Source organism: Passer domesticus, chromosome 12, assembly GCF_036417665.1.
Source record: "Passer domesticus isolate bPasDom1 chromosome 12, bPasDom1.hap1, whole genome shotgun sequence".
Classification (NCBI taxonomy): domain Eukaryota; kingdom Metazoa; phylum Chordata; class Aves; order Passeriformes; family Passeridae; genus Passer; species Passer domesticus.
This window is the reverse complement of record NC_087485.1, coordinates 15,883,747-15,895,761: the sequence shown is the minus strand read 5'-3', so window position 1 is coordinate 15,895,761 and position 12,015 is coordinate 15,883,747. Positions and strand designations below refer to the sequence as shown.

At 42.0% G+C, this 12,015-nt stretch overlaps 1 protein-coding gene across 2 annotated transcripts in view; it reads left to right on the top strand.

The window, feature by feature from the left end:
* The window catches only part of ADAMTS18 (ADAM metallopeptidase with thrombospondin type 1 motif 18), a 77,637-nt gene extending 66,426 nt beyond the window's left edge, over nt 1-11,211 (top strand). For both annotated transcript variants that reach the window (XM_064386734.1, XM_064386735.1), the window contains exons 19-23: nt 1,334-1,538; nt 3,734-3,925; nt 4,268-4,480; nt 5,483-5,630; nt 9,198-11,211. In XM_064386734.1, the coding sequence (XP_064242804.1) occupies nt 1,334-1,538; nt 3,734-3,925; nt 4,268-4,480; nt 5,483-5,630; nt 9,198-9,313 (874 nt within the window). In that variant the 3' untranslated portion in view covers nt 9,314-11,211. The remainder of the gene's footprint in view (nt 1-1,333; nt 1,539-3,733; nt 3,926-4,267; nt 4,481-5,482; nt 5,631-9,197) is intronic.
* Nucleotides 11,212-12,015: the final 804 nt, after the last annotated feature.

Genomic DNA, 12,015 nt, shown 5'->3' with positions numbered 1-12,015 from the left:
TTCTGTTTTCCTATCTGGCTGTGATTGTGGTCTTACATTGGAAGCCTTCAAGGACAAAGACACTTGGTTGCATGTTTGCAAGGTGTCCCACAATGCCTGGGGACCCACTCAGAGCTTCAAGAATAAAAATAGTGAGCAGCTCCTGGCATTTCAAAACTGAACTTAGCCCAAGCAATTGGCAGTAACCTCTCAGACTTTGTGTCACTTGAGGGACACGGCGTGTAAACTGCAGTGTCCCCATGCCTGAGCACACACTGCCAACAGCTTGTGCTGGTTAGAGTGCCTCTGTTTTATTTAGATTCTGCATCAACTGTCTGCCAGATTTATTAGTCTGAGGATATGTAAATAATTGAGTTAGAGAGTCACAGTGTGCTTTGGGTCAGTGTGCTTTAAGGGACCTTAAAGCTCATCCAGTCCTGCCCCCTGCCATGGCAGGGACACCCTGCACTGTCCCAGGCTGCTCCCAGCCCCAGTGTCCAGCCTGGCCTTGGGCACTGCCAGGGATCCAGGGGCAGCCACAGCTGCTCTGGGCACTCTGTGCCTCCCCCATCCTCACAGGGAACAATTCCTTTCCTTTTACTAATCTAAACCTGTCCTCCTTCAGCTTAAAGCTATTCCCCCTTTTCCTTGTGCATTTCCTTGTGAAAAGTGCCCCTCCAGCTCTCTTCCAGGCTTCCCCCAGGTACTGGAGGGATGCACTTAGGTCACCCTGGAGCCTTTGTTTTTCCAGGCTGAACAGCCCCAACTCTCTCAGCCTTCAGAGCCTTTTCATTTCCTCAGGATGTCAGGGACAGAACTGCTGCTTTTAGCAAGTAAGTTCTTTTTGATGAAGAACTCTTTAAGTCCCGCAGGGTTTGACAGAAATGCCAACATTTGTCACCCTCTGTGAGTGGAGTGTATCTCAGCACAAACACGGTCAGTACATACTCGGCTAAATTCTATCTTAACTAATTCTGTCTTCTAATTCTGTCTTCTAATTCTATCTTCTAAATACTCCACCTGCCTCAATAGCAGCATCTCTTTCAGTCCCTGTGGAATTCAGGATTCCAGGTCAGATTCACAGGCAAGCTGGTTCTAGTGGATAAAAGCTATAAATAAACAATACTTGTTTTTCTAGTTGAGTGACTTGTATTTCATCCCTAGCAGAAAGTTCCATGCTTTGAAAATAGATCATGTAACTGCAGCTTTTTGATTGCTTGAACAGATACCAGTACACCAGGAGATAGGCTGAGCAGGATCCCTGGATAATTCACATTTGATAGGTGGCTGTTTTTATTGATTTTCTAGAGCTAATTGCACTCCTGTGTTTCTAACACACGTTTCCTCCTTTAAGCTGGTCAGCAGGGGAATGGAGCACATGCAGCAAGTCTTGTGGAGGGGGACAGCAAAGTCGTCTCATTCAGTGTATCCAGAAAAGGGCTTTCCAAAGAGAGGAGGTGGTGGCTCATTCCCTGTGTCCTGTCAGCACCCCAGCACAGGTGCAAGTGTGCAGTGGTCAGGACTGCCCACCCGAATGGAGCCCTGGCCCATGGTCTCAGGTAATTTGGAGAAAAACTTACATTTTTGTCTGCTGGCATAAAGAAAATACTGCAAAAAATTATCCCCCCAAAAGAACTGAACAAACCTTGTGGAAATCAGTGCCTTGCATGTGTTTTTTTTCTTGAAGATAATATGTAAACCATGTTTGTATAAACATGTAAACTAAATGTGCATTGTAACCAGCCTTTAGAAGAGCTGGCATTGACTACTGTGCTTTTGGCTTTGTTAGAGTAACTCTCCTGCAAGCAGTGCTGCTGCAGCTGTTGCCATGAGGGCAAATTCCTTTGTGCACACCCTGCTTTACACACCTGACACTGAAACACCGGAGCTAAAAACACACAAATCTCAGCTCTGCTCTGTCTTTCACTGCTGTTGGTGCTGTTCATGTGAGGATAAATGAAATATCCTTCAAATAAATCACACATCTGGGTTTTAAGAGAGAGCTGACAGTACCCTTATAAAAAGATTTGCAGTAGTTTTATTTTTTCATCTTCATTTAGTGAGATTCAAGATGGATATCAATTAGCTGGAGAACATATTACTTATGTGTTTTGTTCTTGGTGCTGTCACTATTTAGGTGTTCAAGAACATCTTGACCTCAGCACCCACAGCTGAGCACAAACTGCCTCTACAAGGAGTGCCCTGTAACGTTCTATAGCAGATGAGTGACTATTCAGTAGTCCAGCACAACTCTCAGAAAAGAACTTTTTCTTCCAGTGTATCTGAGGAAAACCTGAGTGTAACAGAAGATTACATAAACCAGGTCTTCAAATATATTCACACTTACAAACTTTCCTTCTTCTAAGGCAAATAAATAAATAAATAAACAAATAAATAAGACCATTACAAAAAGAACCCTGTTTTCCTCCTCTTTAAGAGGTGTAAAATTCAAGTTGCAATTTTCAAATAAGGCCATAAAAATTAAGTTCCCCAGTCCTGCTGAATATAGTGAGCAGGCCTATTGCACAAGTTTGTAAAGGTTTTAAGATTTAGCTGAAATCTGTTATATTGCAGACTTAAAGGTGGTAAGAGGAAAAAAACTGTAAAATCATAGAATCATAGAATGGTTTAGGTTGGAAGGGACCTAAAACTCAACCAGTCCTGCCCCCTGCCCCCTGCAGGGACACCTTGCACTGTCCCAGGCTGCTCCAAGCCCTGTCCCACTTGGCCTTGGGCACTGCCAGGGATCCAGGGGCAGCCACAGCTGCTCTGGGCACCCTGTGCCAGGGCCTGCCCAACCTCAGAGCAGGAATTTCTTCCTAACATCTAATCTAAATCCAGGCTCTCTGCACAAATCAGTGTCGTTTTAAATGAAAATATCATTTTGTTTGGGGAAGGATTAAACCCACAGATTTTCAGCATGCAGATATGTGTTACACCCTCAGCACAACGGTGCTTTCATGAAATCTTCTAAAGACATTTGTAATTTGATACAGTAAGTGATTCTGCCTTGGAACATGCCCCATAATTATTAGTAGAAAGGACAGTTAGAAGATGATGCAAGAAGGTAAGAAGCTGGCAGCATTATTTCAGGGCTCTTTGCTTCATTTCCTCACAAATGGCTCATTCAGGCATTTTGCTGTATGAAAGGGGGTGCAGACCACAGCATGTCTGTTCCACTGAAACATGGCTCAGCAATGCGTATTTATTCTGGTGACTCGTCCTACGCTGCAGTTGGCAACTAAAATATCTCCTTAACCATTGTCTGTATCAGATTCTGTCTCCTTTGGTGGAGGAGTTATGTATCTATTCCCTGGGCAGTTTCCTCTGCCTCAGTCTCATCCCTCTAGGCCAAGGTGAGGACAAAATGACAAATAGCTGAGAGCATCTTGCCATGGAAGATTCTGTGGTGGGAACTTAGGACCAGCTTTCAACTATGCTGAGCAGGGAAAAAGCATTTTGCTCACAAAAGCATTTTGCTCACAAGTCCAACTTACCTCATCTGTGGAAGAGATTACTTGTCTGTTCTACATGGGGGCTGAGAGAGTTCACAGCTTACATTTAAGAAAGCACTTAGGACAATGTTTTAGAAGTGACACACAGATGTTTCTGTTACTTATTTACCAATAGAATTTCAGGTTTACTTATATCATGATGGCAGCTGTACAGCACATTAGCCATGCTTTCTGTGCTCTGCTGGAAAATGCAAATGATGCCAGTTCATCATTCAAAGAAGTGTTTCTTTCCATCACAGTGCTCCAAGACTTGTGGGAGAGGCATTAAGAAACGGGATGTCTACTGCAAGAGTCCTGGTTCTCCCAAGGTGAAAATCTTGCCTGAAAGCATGTGCAGCACAGACCCTAAGCCTGAGTCCCAGCAGACCTGTGTGCTTGGACGCTGTCCCAAAAATGACCGGCTCCAGTGGGTGATTTCTTCCTGGAGTGAGGTAAAGTGGTGCAGTTTCATGGCTCACTGCCTGCCCTGGCTGCTCTTGGCAATGCTGGCTCAGGGACAAACCATGGGGAGGAAAGACAGCTGAGCTGTGGTTTGAAAATCAGGTATTCTAGGTGAGGAGCTGTAAACCCCAGATGTAGATGGATGGACCCCAATGTCTTTGTTAATCACTGCCTGGGGTTCATATTTCAGTTTACACTTTACGGAGCATGGGCTTTGTGGGATTAGTTCTGTGATGCTTTTATAATGCACAGTTTGGGGTGTGACACATCACAACTTCCCCTTTATCTGCATGTGTTTGTGAGGCTGTAGAAGCTGTGCTTTGCCTCTGCAGTGCTCAGCCTCCTGCGGGCCCGGCCTGCGACAGCGAGAACTCAAATGTGGTGAGAAGAGCATCCAGGGGAAACTGGTCACCTTCCCCCAGAGGAGATGCAGGAACATCAAGAAACCAAACACCAGCCTGGAGGAAGCTTGTAACAAGGGAGCCTGTCCATCACAGACGTTGTATAACATGGTGTCTGGCTGGTATTCCTCGCCCTGGCAGCAGGTAGGAATGGGCAGTCAGAGGTGGCATGGCACAGAGGAGCTGCCTCCAGTGCTAACAGGCCCCAGGTGCCTCCTGCACGGGGCTATTCCCTAAGGAGAACCACACCACTCAGCCACTGAGATGGGATGCAGCTGCTCCACATCCATCATGTACTTTGGTGCAGCTCAGTGCTTTGTCCTGAAACTGAAGAATGTCACTTAAAAATGTTACTCATGCTTGAGAGGCACTACATTCCACACCCATTTTCCAACACTTTCTTCTCAGTCTTCTTCAAAGTGCACTGTGGTTGAACTACTGCATATCTCTATGCACAGTGTATTTGAGCATCTGCACAGATTGCCTGGAATTCCCTAAATTTTATGATTAATTGTGGGATCAGTCTGTATTTGTTACTACATTCTTGCAAACAAGCTTCTGTATTTCTGGAACTTATCTACTTTACGAGTCATATATCAATGAGACACGCACCCATTTAATAATATTTAGATGAAACAATGTATGCCTGACTATTGCAATCAGATGAAAACGATCACATTTATCTTAAAGACAACTTTTCATGAAACACATGCAAGTAAAAGGCTTTTTAATTTTAAAATACTTCATAGCTCTTCCTGCAAACCCATAGTGGTTTTCCCCAGATACTGCCATAATTATGGTTCTGATGAGAGTTTTATCTGTGTTCAGGCAGCAGGGTTGGGCCCAGAGGCTTAGAGATCAAAAGAAATCCACGCAAACAATCAGGAACAGGTTTCTAAAATGTTCCGTTTCTGTCTCGATGCCTAAGTAAGGAACCAGATTTTCAGCGGAGTCCTTAAATAACCACAAGACACACACATCTTTGAAAAGTTGGTCCTGATGGGGCTTGGTGGACAGCAGCACACCTGATCCTGACCTCTCTTGCTTTGAAAGTCTCACCCAAGGCCCTTGAAAGCTCTCCCTGTGGCTTTCAGGGCTCTCAGAGTCTCTGCAATGAAGCCAAGGTTTTGTTTTCCCTCTGCCCAGTGCACGGTGACCTGCGGCGGCGGAGTGCAGACCCGGAGCGTGCAGTGCCTGCGCCAGGGCAGGCCAGCTGCTGGCTGCCTGCCCCAGCAGAAACCAGCTGTGCTGAGAGCCTGCAACACCAACTTCTGCCCAGTCCCCGTGAAAAGAGGTAAAACTCAGCTCAAGATGCTGCAGCAGGCTTTTTGCTTAGAGTTCTATACCCAGCAAACATCACCTTTTCGCTACACCACTGATCTGGCCTGTTCCTTCATAGATGTTTTTTTCCCACACTTCCACATGTACAGTAACTCTGATACTAACAGCATCTCTTCTTCACCAAGCGAGCCCTCTTAAAGCAGACTTGGGAGTACAGCTGGTACTGGAGATTTTAAAAACAGGCATATATTAAAAGTGTGTGTGAAAAAGTCATGCTGTTTGGTTCTGAACTGCACCTTTATTACTCTCTTGTTGAAAAACACAAGCACTCTATGCTGGTACTGCTTTTGATGAATAATAGCAACTTTGGAACTACACAATAAGAATTTGCCATATATTTTCAGTCTTCCAGACTCCACCCAGCTCCTGGGATTCCAAAATTGCTTTACCTAGAATGTCCTTCTTACTGTTCTGACCAGTGCATGACATGCAGTCAAGGAACATGAAATTAGGGACTCTCTCCACTTTCATGTCTACTCCATCTCTCCACCCCTTCAATGTGAGAAGGGAGGGGCGAGCAAGAGGTTTTGTGCCACATGGAATGAGGGAAGGGGAATTCTCTCAGCACCACCACAGAAAGTGGTGCATTACCTGTTCCAAAGATTTGCTTTCAGGATGGTTACTGTTTGTGACTCTTTCCTAACTGCATGAAAAATGCTCATGGAGGTCTATGTTCGTCCCACATAATCTGGTTATCTAGGTATGCTAAAGCACTTCAAACTGTGACTTTCAAAATAGTGCACATTAATTGACTTTTTACCATTTTAAAGCTGGGAGCTGAAAGCAACCTCTATAAAATGTAGGCAGGACTGCGTGAGGAAGGTGGTAATGGAGCTGGGAGCAGAGGTCAAGCTCTGGTCCTGCTTCTTGTAAACTGACATTAGCCAACCACCCCCATGTCTGCCCAGTCCCTGGCATTCCCCGTGCACAAAACCCCTGTGAAACCCAGTGAGAGCCTAACAGACCATTCTGCTGCATCAGCCTGAGACATGCAGGCTATCAGACTCATCTATCAGGGGACTGATATCCAAACAAGGATAGGAGAAGAAATGGTCCTAAAAGGGATAAGTAAATAGTTCTGCTGTTTTTATCAGTAAATGTTCCTAACACTTCAAATTAACATTCCTAAAAGGTTCTGCTGTACTTCAGAGTTTCTGTATAACTTCCTTTTCTGTTAGGATATAGCAAAGACTTTTCTTTCACCTCTGTTTTCCCCTGTTATATTTCATGTCTGAAGTACTGTCTGTTATTAATTTTGGCCTTGGCCTGCTTCTCTCTCTCCTCACATCTGCAGGAGCCCTTTCCCCTTTATTATACCTGGGTCGTCAAGCTCTAGAGATCAATTATCTCCTTGCTGCTCTCTAGCTTTCTGTCTAAAGCAGCAAAAAGAGAGGAAACCAGCTGGACTGGAATCACATCGAAGCAAATCAGTCTCTATTATCAGCCATGCAGCTCCAGCTCAGTGATCACAGGCAAGAAATTAATGTTTCAGGGAGAGTTTGCACACTTTCCTAGACAAACTGGGTCATTTCAATCCCTCTCTAGATGCAGTTACGGTCACCGTAACTCGTAGTAAATCCAGCTGCTACAAATGAATGAAAATCTAAACAACTTATAAATACTTGGGTAAATAGAAATAAGGACCTGACTGCCTGATCCCCATCCACTGAATTTTATGGGACTCTGTGTTCCTTCCAATAGTCCTTGGATTAGGTCCCAATTTCAGCCATACCTCTGCAATATTAGCATTGCCCTCTGATCTTCAAAGGGGACATAAAGATTTATTAACGTGGTTCCTTAGTGCTTATATATTTTTTTTTAAACAATAATTTCTATTTTTTTTTTTAATTCACCCTTTCGTGGCAGGAGAGCTCCTTCCTATCTTCATCAGAACAGCTTTTCTTCCTTGGTGTGGTGTGTGCTTTTCATCTCTTGTCCGCTTTGGGCTCTCCCAAATTCTGTTTGGTGGCACCAGGTGAAGGAATGGGAAGTCTGGTGCTGAACTCCCAGCTGGATCCCTCCTGACACTCCATGCAGAACAGAAAGGCCGTGCAGTGGAGTGGGAAGGCTGCAGTTCAGTCCTGAGCTCCCCAGTTCCTGTTCAAGAACAGTATTTTCTTTCCCTACCATTGGAGCTTAAAGACAAGCTAATGTTTTGAAAACCTGAGGAAAAATGACATTTGAAAAGAATTATTATTATTAAATTATTTTCTTTTTCACTCAAATAAATTTTAGAGTGATAAAGGCATAAAAAATCACCTTTGCTGTCATATAAAAGGAAATTTAAAAAGAGCAGTGGTGATTAAACCAAAGAAGTTGCTATAGAGAGATGGAGATGCCTCCTGTCCCATGGAACATGCAGAAGTTGTCTGTGCTCTGTGAGGGAGCATTTATCTGCTGTGACTCAGTAACTGATCTAAGAATGCAGACAGTGGTGGCTAGATTTTTGTTCAGTCTCCTTGTAAATTCCTTTTATTGACCATGTAAACAGTAGTTCTGAGAGCTGAACAAAATCTTTACCCATGCTTGCAGGGGATTTCAGTTTAGCTATAAATTTTGCTAAACCCCATTGAGTGTTACTGCTCTCTCAGACATGGTGAATTTGTTTATAAATCACCCATATGAATCATCACTCTCTTCTTTTAAAGAAACATAAAGCATCCACTGCAAAACGAGAGAGGAGCAGCTAGGAGATATTTTTAAAGCCATGGAGCTCTGTGTATAAATGATATCTGTATATAAATCGAAGAGTAACAGGATTTTAATTGAAAAATATAATTTGGCTGTATTTGTAATTAAAAACTGGGCTTTTGAGAACTAACCATGGTTAGCAAGTCTTCTCCCATTGCAGTTAATTTAGATTTTGCCAACATGGCATAGTCATTTCCTAAAAGCTAATTCATGACACCTAACTGAAGTGTCTGAGAAAAGAGATTTCTGAGGTTCCCTGCAGAGTAAAATGGAGAGAAAGAAGTGTCTCCAGAAAGTGCTGGAATGCAAGCATGGAGCAGAGCACTTTGTGCAGGGCCCAGGCATTCCGAGTTCCGTGGGGTCTGTGTGCAGGTGAGCTCCACGTGATGATGATGATGGCAACCAGCAAATGGTACCAAATATGGAGTAGGCTCATTTGTATGAGTACCTGTGTTTGGAGCAACTGTAATCAGAGATGTAAGCACAGATGGGTTTTTTTATCCTCTAATGTGGAACTTCCTCCTGTCTTCCTGAGCTATGAAATGTGATCCAAATTTTTTAATTCCTTCAGCTTTTGACCCCCCTATAATATTAGTTCTATCTTGATCAAGCTAACAAATCTCTTGGCAAAAATTTAATGTTTCTTAAAATAAAGCAAGTAACTAGTATTTTTGAGATGAAAGCTCATTCACGTTTCCTCTCCTTTGAATTGAGTCACCCACCATGTTTTTAATATTTCCAAAGGCATACAAGGGTGTGGGACTATTGCCTGACTTGCAGACTTGCTAAAACACAGTCTTACCACATTGTTTGGGTTTCTCTCCTTCAGATGATCCTTCTTGTGTGGATTTCTTCACTTGGTGTCATCTGGTGCCCCAGCATGGTGTCTGTAACCACAAATTTTATGGCAAGCAATGTTGTAAATCATGTACGAAGAAGAACTGATAGCAGCATGTTATCTGAACCCTTCAGTGACAGGATTCTCTTCTTCAATTTATGTTGGAATTATCTCTGCTTTGAGGCAAGACATGGTGCCACATAAACCACTGATGGGAGAGACATTTTTTCTAAGGGAATGTCTGAGGTACAGTAATTGTTGGATTTATGTTGAAAAAGGAATGTTTCTTTCTTATTTTTTCTTAATTTGCTGACCTCACTAAAGCACAGGGTACTATGGATCACTTGAACACTGAGACTCAAGGGGAAGTTCTTCTTTCTTTAAAAGTGTCATTTTGCACTGTCACATGTTACGAGGAAAAAATTAAGGCAAGGGAGCCTTTTCTGGCTGATCTACCAGAATGCAAAGCAGGAGAGCTTGGCAGCTGGAGGAGGAAGCAGCGTGGCAGCAGGACAGATCACACCATCAGAAGCGTGTCCTTTGCTATTTTTTGTGACTGCTGTCCCAGGGTGAGGAAGCTGTTTGCTGCCCCAGAGGGACATCCGTGGCTGAGGGCTGGAGAAGGCAGTGTCACACGTGTGGCCACCAGAAGTAAATAGTGCACTACAAAGATATTATGGTGCTTCTCTACCAGACTTGCTGCTGGAAAAGCAAGCTGTGCATCATGCTAATGTTTTTATAATTTTTGAAGTATTCATTTTCTGCTTTGTGTAGAAACTCAGAGGTGGTTAACTAGTAACTTGAAATGTATTCCTAGAAATATGCAGCAGTAGAATATTTGGACTTTTAATATTGCTGTGTTACAAGTAAAATATAATTGCATATTTCAACTAACTCAAGGAACTCAGATTGATTGAGCTCAATGGTTATGTTTTCAACTTTCTAAGCTCATTAGATATGTAATTTTAAAATTTAAACTTGATATTTTTAAGTAGCTAGATTGTTTGAATGCCAAGATACTGAAGAATGTCTTCCTTCTAATCTCAAATCTCTCTGCAAATTTTGATTCATCCATTACCCAAAGCAAATAACAAGAATATTACAGTCCATTAATTCATGCTGAACTTCTCTAAATAGTTATTTATTCACATTACACAAAAAAAAAAGGCATGAAAAGATAAGTGGGTTATTCACTCTTACCAAATAGAAGTCAATTGTATTTTTATACACCCTTCTAATACTTGTATTTAGTTCAGAATCTACCAGCAAACTAAAGAATTGTAAAAATTCTGATATTTGTGGCCACTCAGTATCGAGATGTTTGATGGCACCATGTATCAAATGGTGCCATTCAGAAGATTTCTGCATTGAAAAAACCCAACCTATTTGCCAAACCCATTCCGAGACAGAGCTGTGTCCTACTGTAATTTTCTGGGGAGTGCCTACGAGGGACATATTTATCTAATTCCACCCAATCCCACAACTTTTTTTGATGAATGTAGTTCAGTTTGAGTGTTTTTTTAAAGTATGGTTTCAGTGTAGGATTAGCCAGCTCAGCACTAATGCCAGACAGTGGTCACTTAAAATTAGCAGTTCCTTCTGAAACAATTTAAATTAAAAACATGTATTCTGTGTTACTTTAGGAAATGATTGGAAACATATCTCAACCTACACTGCTCTGTCTTGATATTGGACATTGTGTAATTATAACCTTTTTTCTAGGAAAACTAAAAGGTTGTTTTTGTTTTGTTTTTATAATTGTGTCCTTTTTATTATTTGATGTAAAATAATTAATTTATTAATGCATAGCTTTTCCTTTATATTTCTTTGCTCACTTCCCTAAGTGAGGACTGAGGAAAGAAAAATGGTAGTGTCACAAAGTATGAATTATGGTGTAAAAAAAGCAAAAACTATAAGTGTAATATTTAATTATTTTATAAGCTTTGTAATAAAATACTCTAACTGTTTCATTATATTTGGAATTGTAAAATTCATGAATAAAATATGGAGGTTATAAGTAAATATTAAGTGTTATAAGTGTTGTGTGCATTCCCTTGCATCTTTGTTGTTGTCCCATAAGGAGAAGGTTATCCTATTTTTCTGCTGCTGTGTAATTGCGAAATTTGGCCCAAAAAAGCAAAATGGAGCAAAAATTTATGGTTTTATTTGTATGAAAACACAAAAGCTAAAATACACAACAATACATGTGCAAGACAAACCTGAGTTGTCACTCCTCTCAGCAAGGACAGTGGGAACTTGAGTATCCCAGAACCAGCAGGATTCTTCCCTGTCTTTATCTGCAAGGTGGTATTCAAGATAAGGAGCCTCACTCAACACAGCAGGAGGTTTTACAGCCTCTCCCATCTGCCTGGGGATACTTGATTTTTCTGAAACAGGCTAAGAACTTTCCAAGCCAATCCCTAGGAGGGAGGGTATCATTTCACTGATCGCTTCAGATATATTCTCCAACATATATTGGTGCTTTTCCCTTCATTCACAATCACTCAGTGCTCTCACAAGAGCCAGATATCCAGAGGGCTGTTGATAGAAATACTGAGATGCCTCTGACACACTGTACAATCCAGTAAGCAATAATAGATCAGTCTGCTCCTGAAGGACTCCCAGCAAGAGCTCTTTGGAATGGGATTTGGACTAGTGATTTAAGTAATTAATATGCCCACACAGGAATTCAGACTATAAACTGCTTAGTGTTTGGGGCTAGAATTTTGGAATTCAAATGAACCGATGGTTGTCAGTGAATTACAGTGTTGGAGGGGGATGTTGAAAGAGGAAATATTGCATAAAGATG